The sequence below is a fragment of the Phragmites australis genome, chromosome 16 (genome assembly GCF_958298935.1).
Source record: "Phragmites australis chromosome 16, lpPhrAust1.1, whole genome shotgun sequence".
Classification (NCBI taxonomy): Eukaryota; Viridiplantae; Streptophyta; class Magnoliopsida; order Poales; family Poaceae; genus Phragmites; species Phragmites australis.
In genome coordinates this window covers 394,538-410,830 of record NC_084936.1, presented here as the reverse complement: position 1 = coordinate 410,830, position 16,293 = coordinate 394,538, and the positions used below count along the sequence as shown (strand labels likewise).

At 40.5% G+C, this 16,293-nt stretch overlaps 1 protein-coding gene and 1 non-coding gene across 4 annotated transcripts; one reads left to right on the top strand and one right to left on the bottom strand.

Moving 5' to 3' along the window:
* Positions 1-5,924: 5,924 nt before the first annotated feature.
* Positions 5,925-9,212, bottom strand: LOC133896222 (UDP-galactose transporter 1-like). Of its 3 annotated transcripts, XM_062336783.1 has the most exons (5): positions 8,680-9,212; positions 7,328-7,577; positions 6,969-7,176; positions 6,407-6,867; positions 5,925-6,078 (listed from the first exon to the last, which is right to left on the bottom strand). In XM_062336783.1, exons 1-4 carry the CDS (start codon positions 8,797-8,799, stop codon positions 6,417-6,419), a joined length of 1,029 nt encoding a protein of 342 aa, XP_062192767.1. In that variant the 5' UTR covers positions 8,800-9,212; the 3' UTR covers positions 5,925-6,078; positions 6,407-6,416. The 3 variants fall into 3 exon arrangements, with proteins under 3 accessions (XP_062192767.1, XP_062192768.1, XP_062192766.1); XM_062336784.1 differs by lacking the exon at positions 5,925-6,078 and having other exon boundaries at positions 6,259-6,867; positions 6,969-7,223; XM_062336782.1 differs by lacking the exon at positions 5,925-6,078 and having other exon boundaries at positions 6,259-6,867.
* On the top strand, positions 5,936-6,008 carry TRNAR-UCU (transfer RNA arginine (anticodon UCU)). Its single transcript has one exon. It is a non-coding gene; the product is annotated as a tRNA-Arg (tRNA).
* Positions 9,213-16,293: the final 7,081 nt, after the last annotated feature.

Sequence of the window (16,293 nt, the reverse complement as noted above, 5' to 3'; positions counted from 1 at the left end):
AGGCGGCAGTGAGCCCGAGAGATTTGTCTTTCCTTCTTAGCCGTGGGAGATGGAGAGGGAGAGGGAGAGGGAGAGAGTGTGTGTCCATGCCCAATTGGACTCCATGGAATGATGGGTTTCCTTGTACCCGTACAAATCTCTCTGTACAAACCCCCATGGCCCGGCAAGGCCGCCTTTTGAGGTGAGGCACCTACATACATCCCTCTCAACCGGGCCGGGCCTCCCCTGACCCCCTCCCAAACCCAGCAATCATGCCTAATATATGCTTGTGCCCTGCCTCCTCCATCTCCTCTCCTCTCCTTGATTATACAACTAATAGCCTATATATATTGTTTAGGTGCTCGTGGGGTTTGGGAGAAGGAGAGAGGATTTGATTGGGGAAATCAAAGAGCATGTATGTTGTTTGGCCCTAACAACCAATTATATAACCATGCCACTTGCTGTTAACTACTAAGATGGATGAATTAGGATGTTTGAATAATAGTACCACCCACCGATTAACAATGTCAGTCAGCCTCGTACGTTGAATACAATACGTGCAGGAATACAACAGTAAAATGGTACTCCACTATAGGACATGATATTATAATGCTCCTGCGTGGCCGTGGTTGACCGGTAGGCTCCACGCCACTCCACTCATGCCTTCTGTTCAGGCCGATCATCTCTCACATCGGCAGCCAGGAGGACTAACGCGTAAGTTCATCTGCTATTGTACTGGAGTATGATGCTGTCGTGGTTTGTTCCATATTTTAGCAACAATTTTGCCCAATGCGTAACTTCAATGTCTGCTCCAAAGTATGTACCAATTGAAAATCCCTCTAAAAGTCAACATTTTTTTATTTCTACAGAAAGTTGTAGTCCTTATAAAAGATAACCTAGTTAAAAAACTAGTATGATAGTGAAAATTGTTGTTTTTTCTAACGAGAATGAAACAATTTGACATCTTTTCTTTGTTTGCAGTCTTACAAAGTTTTTTTTGAAAAACGTTAGCGATCGCTTTTAGTGTACATCTTCATCATAGCATGCCCAATATATCATGGCTTAGGGGAATAGGAACAAAATTGAAAAAACAAGTTCTGGTGGAGGTTACTACTATTTGTTGGGCAATTTGGTTAAGTCGGAATGAGTGATTTTTATAAGAAACAAATTCATTTTTCTATATAGGTTATCTTCAGAGCTATAGATTAGATAAGATTCTGAACTTTGTTGCAACATGAGAAAGATAGGATAACAATGCGCATGGCATGCCGTGGGTTGGAATCAACTATAATATAGATCTTCGCCACACATAGGTGGAGATTTAATAATAGAATATGTCTTTACGGATAAATACATGTCTTTATTTAAACCTCTTTGTAGGAGGGCGTGTCATGGATATACGGTAGATGGACATCTGCATCGTATCCATAGAGTTTATAATAATTATTGATCACATACATTGAAAGATGTAGAAGTCAGAATGCTTTCATAAACTTGATGAGTTTTGGATAAAATAGAACACCCTTTATCTTAAAAAAAAAATGTACCACACCAATATCTGCTACCACATCCAAGCACTGAACCTGCATGTTTACTCCAAATATTTAGTATGGTGGTTGGTGGCTATACGAAAGAACCCACTAGTTGGCACGCTGATCACAGCATCCCTACATTATATTCTTCCCAGTCAGAGCGTCTCCAGTCGGCTCTGTAGTCTGTATCCGGCTCCCCATCACGCCATCCCTCTTGCCACCGCCTCGCCGCGACTTGAAGAAGAGGCCGGCTCGAACTTCAAATCGGCCAGGGAACGGATGGGATTCACGTGTGGTTGAGTCCTAACGAACTTCCCAGCGTAATCTCGACCTCGGTTGGGTGGGGAAAGGAGCTCAGGCGCCGGATTTACAGCTCGGCTTGCGCTGCAATGGCGGTGGCCGGGTTTTGTTCGGCTCTGATCCGGCTGGGAGGGAGAGAAGAGAGAGATGGGGACCCGGGGGATAAGCTCCAAGGGAGGGGCGCCAACGCAGGGGATCGTGACGGTCATGGAGATGCCCAGCCGCCCCTGCTCTATGCGGTGTTGTGAGGAAGAACGAAGGAGAGAGAATGACATGTGGAGCCCACCAATAATTGATCCTTTTAAGCAATTCTTCTCCCTCTATTTCTCTAACTAAATAAAGGGCTTCCTACTATCAAAAAATTCCGAACATTTTTGTGGGTGTTCTGGAATTCAAATGCGACCCATTTTACTTGTTTTGGTCCAAAAAGCCTAAGCCAAAACAGAATTAAAATTCTTCAAAGTTGGCTATTTTCAGAACTTCCACTAATTTTTAGGGTTTCAAAATAATCCCCAAAAATTTAGTAAAAATCACTAATATCCTTCATAATTCATGGAATTATTCCTAAAATTAAGTCCAAACCTAAGTTGTATAGTGTTTTCGCGAGTTCCTTAACAGCACATCAATTTCACATTAAGTTTTAAATTGTTTGTAATTTCTTGTGAAATTCTTTCTCTTTTCAATAGTTGCTCAAAGTTTTAAATGAGGTGTCAAATTATGCAACATGAGTGCTCATTGCATGATAAGAGACCTGAGGATGTGACAAATGTAGATGAATAGAATATAGGGTGTGAGATTTAGGAAGTCGATTGGAGCGCGTAAAGAAATAGAGAGATAAATTTTTGGAGATGCTCTCTATATGGAGATTTAGATAATGAAATTTAGGGAGTCCGTTGGAGATGCTCTTAGTGTTACAACTTACTGTAGTACAATTTTATTGTTGCAACAAATAAAGAGTTATCTATTAGTTTAATAAACCACGAATTTCAATAAATAATTGGAATATAATCCAATTGTACACCAGAAATTATACATATTCTTGATGGTTTCACAATTTTATTGAAAACAGCTTGAGGTTTTGAAAAGCTACAGTGGAGCTGTTGCTTTTCATTTAAAGGTACAGAACTTGCAAAGAAAAGGAGAAGAAGGAAAGTTTTTACGTATACGAGTTATATTGAAATGGAACAGTAGGCTTTTATTAGCATGGAGTAGTACATGCAATGCAATGCATGGTACCTGCCTATGATGATTTGGATTTGGCATGTTCCATATGTTTCGTCAAATGAAGGGTTGTGGTTACAAAATACACCTAGTTCAAATCATTATATACAGGCATGTTTGGTTTGTCGCCATATTTTGCCACAACTTTGGTAGATATGTTCAGGGGCGGATTCAGGGCCCCCCCAGCACGGGCCCAGCCCACGAAGCACAGAGAAATAAAGGAGAAAATTCAGAAATTTTTTAAAAATCCCTCTCACATAGCACGGGCCCAGCCCAAAATGCTGAAGAGCAAAAGGCCCAGCACCCCTCCCTAGCCTGGGCTGGATCCGCCACTGGATATGTTTGATTAGCCGTGGCAGGTGTTAATGGTTAGAAGTCATAACTTAGTTGTGCTAGACTTTTTCTTCTCTAAAACCTTTTTTTTTTAACAGTAAGATCCATTTTCACTGTTTTTATTGGGATAGGATCGTGCGAGGTCGGAGCTCGAACCCCGACCGGCTCGGTCCCTTCCTAGGACTTTGCTACTGGACTATGAGATGACTCATTTTCTTGCCAATTTGTGCCACTGGACGTTTAGTTTCATGCAAAAAAAAAAAAAAAAAAAAAAAAGCTGTGGCGCGGCGAATGTATAGACAGAATCATTATACACCTATTGCAATTTGGTGTTACCAAGTGCTTTACTATTCCCTCCAGTAGCAGTACGAACACATGGTAAAAACTCTGCAGTACAATGATATAGACCTGTAGGTGTAGGGTGGCTGGCTCTTGACCAAAACAAAGCTTTGAGATGCATGGACGCTATGCTTGCACAGTAGTCTACAGCTTTGAGATGCATGGACGCTTTGCAGAGATATCATGGATGGATGGAGTGAGCAGCTAGCTGGCCATGCATAAGGCTGCATGCATGTATTATGGACCGACTGGCTGCCTAGTTGTGTTGGGCAATGATCGATCGATTCGATTACATATATACATGACTCGTAGTATCACCTTTAATTTTCTGCTCCTAGGTTCGCGGAAAACTCATGATGCATGTCTAGCTACTACTACTTCCTTCCTATGATGCAGCAGCAGCAGCGCCCATCAAGATCATGATCGGCCGGCTGGTGAAATGATAAGGAGCAGCTTGCAAATTACAGGGCACTAATTGAGTGAAATCACTAGCTAGTACTGCATGTATGTTGTGACAGGCTAGTACTGCGTGATTGAGTGAAATCACTAGCTAGTACTGCATGTATGGGAGAAGAGAGAAACAGAGAGCATAAAAAAGACATGCTCAAGTCTGAGACGAGGATGAAAAGAAAAGAAAGGAAGAGCATGGGGATATTCTTTTGGAGCACCAGACCAGAGGCAAGTAACATCAATAGTAGGTAGTAAGTAGCCCAGTAGCTAGAGAAGCGGCTTTGTTTGCATTTGTAACTGGCATTGAAACTGATAAAAAAAAGAAGAAGAGAGAGTTGAATTCAAGTTTGAAACAGAGGCCAGCATGATGGATGCAGGGAATCAGGCATCCATCACCTTTTGATCGATCGAGTTTGGGGGAGCTGCAAAAGTTGGCGCGCTTTTTGCAGGATCTAGCTCGGCAGGGCTCATGCTGGCTGCTCATTTCATTTGAATCATCGACCATGCTGTCATATCTGCTCATCGAGTTGGCCGCTCTTTTGCTGGACTGCTTCGATTGCGAGCTACAAAATGTGCTGCATCGGCAGACGACAGCATCCATGGATTGCCCTGGGCCCGCTGCTCCGAAAAGGAAACGCTAATCGATTGCCATGCGAGTAAGTCTTGTCTTGTTTCAAATGTCTCCCCTGCTTCTGCTTTGCCGCGCCAAGATTCGTCAAGGAGCATCATCCTCAACAAATTCAGCCGCCGAATTAATCGCTCTACCATCTCAATCGATTCGGACAGCAGGATAAAATAGAAGTCTGTTTCACAAAACAACAGATAAATAAACCAAACTATATATCTTCTACTTTTACATGCGTTTTTCCTGTTCCTTAGTGCTATACAATGATCATTTGTCCCTTCACCTTGTTCCTTCTTGTATATTTGGCGACCCTTTCTTACCCATCAATAGTATTTGCTGTGAAGGACTCTCATTTTGAAATAAACATGGTAAATCTAGGTCGTTGAAATCAAGCGGTGAACGCGTGTGTTGATCATTCTCTCGTTGTTTATGACTAGGAAAGGGGGGGACTATATATAATTTCTCTCTCTTATGCATTAATATAGGATTCTCCATCCCTTAGAGCGAACATGCTATATATTATTGATCCCAGTAGTTGTTTCCCTCAACACAGTTATTAATATATTAATAACTAATTTTATCAATTATTATTCTATACTGTATAAAACACGAGTTGATTCTCACATCACATCTTCCCTCTATTCTCATCCCATCTAATAAAAATCCCAAAAATACAAATAGTTTATCTACTTTTGTCATCCATCCTCCCTGCCTCGTTAATAGCTATGGATATGAGACCCGCTTTATTAATAAAAATAAATGAAGAAAGTAGGAGAAAAATTAGCGAATAATCTCCTCCTCTTTTTTCAGATCCTATATGAAATCAAACTACGAAATTGCTCCTGATATATTTGTTTGCTCTCATGACACATCCATATCTCCATATATTTAGTTAGTGATTAATGTAACCGTGTCTATTGTTTGTGTTTTTGTTACAACACATGGATACTTAGCTAGTATATTAATAAGTAGGGCTTGCTCACTCCGGTGTTCTTTCACAGTTATATGTTGTCAGTTTGTAAAAGAAGTATTTTTTTTTATCTTAACTATAAGCTATATATATGTTAAAACATTTAAAAAAACTTGCATGGATATGTAAGATAGTGGAAAGTTGAAGTTATTATATATAGCCGTTGTCTATACGAGAATCACACAAGCGCTCGTGGCCTAACGGATAAGGCATTTGACTTCTAATCAAAGGATTGTGGGTTCGAGTCCCACCGAGCGTGTATTTGTTTTCTTCCTTTTTTTTCGCTCGTTCAGCTTTTAAACGTACTTGACTCCGTTCTTCCAAATTACCTTTTGAGTCAATATACAAAATTACCAAATCAGTATTAGGATCAGAATTCGTTACAAAATCAGTATGACGTACTTGACTCTGTAGCTAAGCAACACATATATGCAAGAGCTTTGTTAAATGATAGTTTTTTTAAAATAATTTTGTGAGTATTTACTGAAATAAACTAGATGATAAATCTGAAAAACTAACTTCCTTTAATTCACTTCGTCATAGAATTATTTTCTTTATAAAATTTATCTAGAAAATTAAAAAGAAATCACTTTAAGCTACATAATCATTTCTAAAAAGTTACTAACAGCTGAAAATTTAGATTAGAGAAATCTTTACCAAATAGAGCCTACATCTTGTCCCCTTGCTTCTCGCCCGTGAGCGGCAGCATCTCCATCCGGCCTCTGGGCGTGCGCGGGCTCGGCGCCACGGCGGCCTGCTGCGAGATGAGGTGCCTCACGTAGCCGTAGAAGGTGCAGCCGACAAGCGTGATGGCGCAACCGACCGCGTTCATGGCCGAGATCGGGTTCCGGAAGATCGTCCACGACACCAGCACCGCCGCCGCCACCTTGAGGTTGCCGGCCACGTTGAAGGTCACGGCCGTGGTGGAGTGGATCACGTAGAAGATGGAGAAGTTGAGGCAGAAGGCCAGAACCCCTGACGTGACGATGATGATCAGCGCAGGGACCACGGGCTCGTAGGTGTAGAGCCAGTTGATCACGCCGCTGCCTTCCAGCACCATCGCCGGCGCTGACAGGATCATAGTCGCAAAGGGCGCCATGTAGTACACCGTGTTGATGCTGCATGCACAGAGGAACAGCAGAATTATCTGATCACTGTGCGTTAAATGTAATATCAGCTGGATGGAAAACTCAATCAAGGATCATTTTTTTTTATCTACCTGTCGAATTTGTATCCATGGAGTAGAGACTCTGCCAGGATGGTCTTTGTGGATGTGGCCAGGCAGCCAACCATGGCAGCACAGAAACCAAACATGTTGAAGCTAAGCTCAGTTATCGAAGTTAGCAGAATTCCTCCCACTATTGGGACCAAAGAAGCCCAAATGCGCCACTCAAAATATTTCCTCCAGACCAACCACTGCAGAATCACTGTGTTACAGTGGAAGGGATTGGTCAGAAGATGAATTCTATAGCAACTGCACAATTACTAACATGAATGAGAAAAATGCGTGTGCAAAAATTACTAACATGAATGAGAAAAATGTTGGTGCAAATAGGATGCCAAAATCGGATAACTAACCTGTCGTCGCAGGAGTAAAAGATTTTATTGTCTGCATGAAGGAGACTGGAATGTACCGCAGGCTTACATTCCCCAACACAATGTTTATGCAGAATACAAATGACATTGGGAATATCCTTCTCCATCGATCCTCCGAGGCAACCTCGATCAGCGGCTTTGTTTTAAGCACTTTGATTGCAATATAAGCTCCGATAGAAGAGCATATGAAGTGGACGCACGACACGGTCAAAGGAAATTTGAACTCCAATTTCTGACCAAAATGAAAAGTTTAAAATCGTCAAGTTCATGCCTTTTTTGTCAAGGGAAGCTGCAACTATATCATGAATCTACCCTTTTCAACATCCAAGCAACAAAATTCAGTTCCAATAATGAAAAGGGTGAAACAGAAAACTTCTTTAAGAATAGATACATCAAGCAGTTCGCTTATCAAGCCATGCTTGGCACTCTGGATCAGTTCTGTTTTAAGATATGTCAAATATAGTGCAAATTTTTTTGGATGGCGACTATCCTCACATGTCATGGAGCTGCCTACCAAACATATCAGAGAATTTGTCACTAAGGCTGCCAAAGTCAAAAGATAAACCTGGACGGCGACACTCCATCAAATTAATTGTCAGTGCGACAGAATAGAAACCTTGCTGTTGCTGTTCATTCTAACAACATAAATAAGCAACAATCCTAAAAAATATGCATGATTGCAGAGTGTAGAACTTGTGCCCTGTGGACTAACAAACTGCATAGAGGTGCAATTTGGATGCCATGCTATGTTGAAAGGAAATTGGTAACCGTGCATTCATTTTCATTTTTTTTCTCGATTTCAAATTGGCAGGATAGTTAGCCCCCATACCTTGGTTTTCATAAATTCGTGAATTTGATTACAATTATAATTAACTCTGAAGATTGCATGCACGTCCACGAAGAACCAAACTTATGTTCTTTCACGATTTTTTTCAGCTATGCTACATGATTTCCAGCAACAAAAACCCTGATATAATCCATCAATACAATCTCTTAATTATTTTGGATGAACAATATCCTCCAAATTATTACTTTTGTTCATCAAAAGTTTACCAATCTTAACTCCAAACCACCAAGTCCAGAAATTTTACACGCATAAACATCGTTCCTTTTTGTTCCATTGCCAACCTCTAAAACCTTCCCTAACACTACACGACATCATCGGCGAATTATCCCGACGCATAAAAAAAAGCAAATCTTTTTGCGTCAAAGCCCCTACTTTTGGCTCCTAAACTCACGGATCAAGGCCAAAAATCCCGAAGATATAAAAAAGGAATCACCCAGAGTTCATTAGATATAACGGATGACTACGGAAAAAGAGCAAGAATTGTGACCTGGAAGATCCACTTGTTCATGATGATGACAGTGACGTTGAAGCCCCACCACTGGAGGATCGCGAGCACCGCGCGGATCGTCGCGGCGTTCCCCATCTTCCCGTCCTCCATCGATCCCATAGAGAGAAACCAAACGCCCGGAGGGAGGAGGAGGAGGAGGAGGAAAGAACTGAAACGTACCGCAAAGAACCGGTGTGCGGGTGTGTCTATGTATTAATGAATTAATCTGATAACGAAAAGCTCCTCCCAGTGATCCATTAATGGCTTCTAGAAGGACTGGGTGATTCTTCTAGAAGGTTCCCGAAAGTTGTGAAGGAGGAGAGGAGGTGGTGGCTTATACTAGGAGAGGAAGGAACAGAGGAGGGAGAAGAGAAGGGGTAAGAGGGAGGAGGAAGACGACGCAGCAGGGAGAGGGAGAGGAAGAGGGATATTCTTCTAGTCTAGTTTTAGGTTGGGAGTTCAGTTGGTGTGAAGGAAGGAGACATGCGCCACGCGTTATGTATCCTATGTATGTATGCATGCGTGCCTTTTCTTCTCTTCCCCTTCGCTTTGCTCCTCCCCTTTTCTTTTTATTTGTTTGATACTACTCCAGTATCTTAGAAGCTGAAAAGTACTAGTTTTTTTCCCCTTTTTCTCATTCAATTCGATTTTGTAGGACTCTAAAAGGATATTTTACAAGCATCGCATTTGGCCAAATGCATATACATCGTACACACAGCCAAACTCTCTCTGTCTCTCTTTCTCAAAAGTCGAAGTCTTAAAATGAATGGAAAGCCTGTCAAGAAACTCCAACCTACTTGTCAAGATTAGGCTCTGGTACGTTTGACGCCAAAAAAAAAAAAAAACCCTCCTGTCCAACAGCGATGCAGCTAGCTATTGAACTTAGCACAATATTACGCATCTCTTCCAGCTACACACCGCAAAAATCCAAAAATGAATAACAAACACTACCGTATTTATCAAAATAAATAACATATCGATATATTTGTAAATCTAGCATTTGTGTTTAACACCTCAAACATCAAAAAATCGATTCTGGTACCTGAGGTACCGAAAACTCTTGTATTCGGCATCTGTGGTGCCGAATACGTGCTGAATATGATGAACAATGCCGTATTTGGTTGAATACAGGTTGGCCTTGCTTCGTCCCTCACGTCGTGTTTTGTCGTGTCTCATTTCAGGACCGAATAGAATACAATAACATAACTTTGTTTCTTTAGGACACAAACGAATAAATAAAGAAAGAAACTTAATAAGGGAATGTGTGTCATTTTGTGTCATCTTTCTGTATAGAGTGTAGTACTTATTGGTGATAGTAGGGCTGAATAGAGTGTAGTAGCATAATTTAGTTTTATCAGGGCATGTGCGAATAAATAAATAAAGGAACTGGATGAGTGAGTATGCGTAAATTTGTTTCAATATAATTTTGTCGATATTTTATTATTCATTGAATATATTTGTGTAGGTAACTTTTTAGGAAAGTAACGTCGGGAGAATATAAAATCTAATTTGTCGAACAATAATAGTAATGAAGTACGATTATCATATAACCAGATATAGATGTTACATACTCTGATAAATATTAAATGAGATATGAGGTTTTTTGTCACTGCGCGAATGTATCCTAACCATAAATAGATGACGACAACAGATGTTGGCATATCCGGTACGCCTAAAGATTAACTTAATAGCGTGCCGCTGCTAAACCAAACATACCTTAAGAAATAAAAATAGATCAGGTTAAAATAGATACTCTCTACTGATTGCACTTAGGATATTTGCCCTTTCGCAGAGCATCAAGGCCCTCCGCTTTAGCGCGACGGACCCTTTCTCGCTTCCTTTCCCTTTCTGCTTTGCATGCCTCAGCTGCGGCGTGCTCCTTCGCTGTCTTCCTCATACGCTCCTCCTCTTGATGATTGAGTCGTAGTTCCTCCTGCTGTTGCTTGTACTTCCGATGTTCGTACGCTTCCCTCCTCCACCGCATACTCATATCGACCCACCGCTTTTGGTGTGCATTTTGCTCTATATTTAGCCATTCCATGAAGTCACAAATAGGTGAAGGAGACGGGACAAATGAAACAAGAGGATAGATTAGTAAGACAATGTATGAAATCGTACGAAAAGTGCTACACTAGTGATATATGTCGCTATACCGATGGGTACTCGTACGGTTTCTGTCGAGGCATGTCGTACTTGTAGTTGGCACACATGAAGAAGCGTAGGGTCATATGTGTAGGAGATGTCCTGAGACTCGTAAAGTCTACAATGGTCATCACAGAAGCACATTGGCAGTTCGACTCCCTGGGGATGAAAATCTCCTAATATTTTTTGGGTGAGCTTGTGGGGCTAAGGAAGATATTGCAGTTAAGAGAGCTGAGGAAAGAATGGTGTATCCATGGATGAGGGTGGAGTTATTTATGGTGGTTGGGGGTTGATGCATGGACTGAGTGTATAGGGTTGGTTGGAGGCTAGAGTATATGATTTCTTGTGAAAGCTGAAAAAGTTGTGGCATTGATGCTTGGCAGATATCCTCATGCGGTAGTGTGGACACCCCTAGAACGTGCTCCGATGGAGTCTGGTATGCCAAAGTTGAAATTCATGCACTGTGTCCCCTGCATAGTGTCTGCTGTGCTACACCCTGAAGCATACCTCAGGTGCCGAATACAAGCCGACCCAGCTCACATCGCGTTGTGTTGCTGCTTTCAGTGCGTCCGGTCGCGGTGTGTCGTTTTGCTTTTGTTGGTTTGTTCAATGTCCCCTGCACAGTGTCCACACTGCCTCATGAGGATCCTTCTTTATGGTACATGCAAGGCAGAGTTAGTGGGGTGGGATACACGTTCGGTGGGGGTCCTACAGGGCAGGACGATGATGATGACGAGCAAGGGAACATGAGGCAGGGGCTACGTGATGAGGGTCACACACCCACTAGACGCGTATACTCTTAGAGATGGGTGAGTGAAGATGAAGATTTAAGCTCAAGTGATGAGAGCTTCGCCACCCACTCCTCTAAGAGAAGTTCTTCCTTAAGGTCATCATCACGTAAGTCGTCATCGCACAAGTCATCACACAAGTGTTTTATCACTTAAGGTATGGATAGAGATGTAAGTGATGATGAATTTGATAAGGATTCTCTCTCCTATGATGAACTCCTTCATTTGATCAATAAGCAACAAATGGTTCTTAAGAAATAATCTAAGGAACTTAAGAAATTTAATGCCTTCAATGACATTCATTCTACCTTTGTTTCTAATTATGAGCAATTATCGAGCAAATTTAATTTGCTAAATAAGAAGTATGAAGAGCTTAAGGTAAAATTTGAGTGTATTTAATCTCAATCTAAAACCCTTTTAGATCAATCTACATCTCTATTTAATTTCAATCATAAGGTAGATACTTGCAATTCTTATGATGATTTAATTGATTTATCTAGCTCATCCCTTTACAATGAGCTATGTGCTGAGAATATTTTTGTAGAACCATCTAATGAACTCACTGCACAAGAAAATAATGAGCTCAAGTAAGAAGTAGAAAAGCTCAAGAAGGACTTGACAAGATTAAAGGGCAATAACTATGTCTAACCTCCTCAAGATAATCATACTATCATGGTGAAAAAGCTTACGGAGAGATCCACCATGACATACTTCAAATGTGATTAAGAAGGCTACAAGTCCTTCAAATGCAAGCAAGTCAAGGAGATCAATGAGAAGAGGAAAGCAATGAACCTCTCCAACAAGACCTTCAAATTCTACAACAAGCTCAGCTACAAGATAAAGAGCAAGAGTGACCACTACAAGCTCAAGAAGAAGAACAATTGTAAGGTAGTTGTATATATGGTTGGGAGAAAGGAAGAGAGGTGGAACTAATCCATTTGGGTACTAAAAAAGTCATCACCAACATGAAGGGGCTCCAGTCAGTTTTAGTTCCAAAGAAGACTTGAAGCCTGAGAATGCTATAGGATTTGGAGACTTTGCTCACAAAATAAAGTGAAGGTTCAAGAAAAAAGCCAAGTGTATAAGGTTGGATTTTTTGATGAAGATCGTGATCATCATATACCAAATCTCTATCCAAAGGTGAAAAAAAAATAGAGCCAGATGCAAAATCTTTAAATTGTTGTAGCTCAATTGCTTTGTCTAGGATTGCATGTGCATATTTTAATTTATTGCAATACATAGTATAGGTTTTTATATGATATGTTGCTTGTGTTTATCTTATGAGTAACTTATATAGTTTATTATTTGTAAGTTTCTTTCATGACAGGAGTTTCATAATTGGTATCTTTTATGTGCCATGAACCAATCTATAGAATAAATTCTCATTGTTATTAATAACAAGTGCATATCTCTCATAAGTATTCAACACTTGTATGCACACATTTAAGGAGAGTATATCTTATGAGTTGTGATTTTGAGACTAACTATGTTGCTAGATGTTTCTTTTGTAGTCTCATGGAGAAATCATCACGTCCTCGGAGGCATACGATGCTTAAATGCTTCAATTGGTATTATTGTCAATTCATTTCTACATTTAAGTTACCTCCATATATGATATGACTCAAACTTACTACCTCTACTTACTGTCTAGATGTACATATATTGCTATATTTCTACAAGTGGTATTCGCAAGTGAGTCTCATTATATTGTATGCACACATAAATGTGAGTTTAGATTATATAATGTGAGTTTCACGAATTATAATCTTTGTTTGTCTTTTTTAATTGATATTAATACCTCATATCCTTACAGTTGGTATATCTTTTCAATTGGTATCATTTTATATGGATCATGATTTGTGAAGCTCTCTCTCTTGTGCTCTAACGCTTTTCCTTTAGTTCAACATATGTTTGTTCTTTTTGAGATTGTTGACAAAGAGGGAGAAGTTTGATGACTAAAGCAAGAAGCAAGATACAAGATGTCTAAGAATACCGAAAGTGACTAAAGGGGAGAAGAAGAAGATACAAGAAGTAACATGAGGCACCTAGGTTAACAAAGGTGAGAAGTTCTTCCATGGGTCGAACAAGGGAGATAGTGGCAATGAAGAAATGGGGAGTCACAATAAAGGAGACTAAATCGTAAGAATATGTATCCAAGTAATATGGTAAGATTTTGTACTCTTTATGATTGATATTATTTATTATTTACCACTTACTTTGGTTGTGTTGTCATCAATCACCAAAAAAACGGAGATTATAGCAAAAATGACGCTATTAGACAATAATTGTGATTTTGGTGATTAATAAAAATATTGTCATTTGGACTAACATGTTTGTCAAGAATATATATTAGTAGGTCTCATGTATGCAATACATTAAGAAGCCACCATAGCCAGAACAAAGATTGATTGAATTGAAAAAGTCCCAGTAAGATTTGCCCCACCAAAAGGTCTGGTGAAGAGGAGTTTGCACTCACCGGAGCATTATGCACAGAGGTTGATAGCCTCACTGGATAGTCAGGTGCTCTGTGTGTTGAACTCATCGGAGTATTTCTGACAAAGGGGGAGAAGACTGAGGACCTCATCGGATAGTCTGATGATATGCACTAGGTAACACCGAAGCATTTCTTACAGAGAAGAATGAAAGTGCAGAAAACTGAAGATCAACCGATCGGAAGGTCCGATGCTTGGTTTGTGCATATTGGAGTATAGCATCGGATCATTTCTTGTAGAAGCGATTGCAAGTATTAAAAAATGAAGAACAACCCAACGGAAGGTCCGGTGCTCTAAAGATCAATGCACCAGAGCATTTCTTGCAGAGAAGAAGTGGCACAGTAACTCATCAGAAGGTCCGATGATAGATTTAAAGGCACACAAGAGTGTCCTATTTTCACAAAGGCTTTGAGTGGAGTTCCAACAGCTAGTTTCTGAGGTTATACTCACCAGATAATCCGGTGTTAGTACTACTGTTCTCATCGGATCATTCGGTGTTAACAACTTTTCTGAGCCGTTGAAAAAACGACTAGTTGGCGGGTTTGAGACTATAAATACCCATCCACTCAGTCATTTGAAGGTGTGGCATGCTGATGGAGTCCAGGAAATCTCATAGACAATTGAGAAAACATCTAAGCCACCAAATTATTTAAAATGATCATCCAAGGTGATTAAGTACAAGACTAGAGAGTGATTAATGCTTATAGGCCTAAAGAGAGTTGTAGCTAAGTGCTACAACTTTGAGAGGGGATCAAGAAGTGATCCTAACTTGTACCAAGAGCTACGCTGGCACCTTGGAGTCTTGTTGACTCGCCGGTAAGCTTGTTGACCCTCTGACTTGGTGTGGAGCGACGACAAGGTGATTGTGCGGGAACGTGTAGACCTTGCCTTTGTGGCTCAAGCTCCGAAGTGATCATAGCAGTAAGTGACCGGAAGAGAGGTTAGTGATGAGACTTGCCTTGGTGGCTCATTCGGTTTGAGGCCTTGTCTTGGTGGCTCAAGAGTTGTGACCAGGTACCGACTGAGAGCATATCCTTGGTAGAGCTCCAATGTGGATTAGAGGTGGCGTTTATGCCATTGATACTATAGGATAAAAACCCTTTGTACCGAGTTTGCTATCTCTATCTTATTTACGTTTCCGTTTTTACATATTTCTATCTACCTTTGCGTATTTATCTTCCTAGAATAGTTTGTTAGGATTAGCTATAGGTTGTAAAACTCTTTTGAGCGGTAGAGTAGAAACACTAGATAAATCTAGAACACAGTTAGATATAATTTGATGTAGGTTTATCTTGTGAAATTTTTGGAGCCAATTAGGTTTTAAGTGCCATAATTCACCTCCTTCTTAAGACGTCACCGATCTTCACAATAGTGTCAAACTTATCTTAGAGTGTGCGAACTGGCTGAACATCCTTTTATTCTAGGTTTCTCTAGGAGTCAAAGAACGATAGTGATGTTGCTCGACCAATATGCATCCCACATTTAGGTTCGTAATTTCCTATATGCTCACCTTACTTATCTTTTTTGTCCATTGATTCGAATGCTCTGCTTTTGCATTAGGCGTTCCCGAAAGACGCACAATTGATCAACAAAGATATCACAAACTTCTTGATGATGTATATGCTCTTCGGCGGGGGTGTCATGCCTGGTTTGCGTAGAAGACGACAACGATCAGCGAACCTAAGGGGTATAGGGGCGTCCTCTACTACTCATCTAGAAAATGACGACGACGACGACGATGATTTCATGCCCCCAATGTCTCGACGTTTCAGCAGCAATACAAGAGAAGGTTCAATGAGCATTGTAAGAGGATGTTCACGCACCACATCAAGGTGGCATACAACTGGCAAGAAAATAGGACGTGCTACTATCGTGATAGCTCAAAATGATGATAAGAAGACGATTTCATGTCACAATAACCCCTCCCTCCGAGGCCTCAATCTCCGAAGGACATTGATAACCCTGAAAATGATGGTGGATTTGCTAGTACTCATCCTTACAACTTTCTATTACCACCTCGGAGACGACAACCATCTTACCTTGATAGCATTGACTGGCAAAGCTAGCATTCTTCCACTAATTTACGTCGCCACTTTCCTTTATCATCTTAAGATGATCTAGGTATTCAACATCTATAGACTATGAACTATTCAAATGACAGACGTGATTATTTTTTTTTTTTACAAACTATT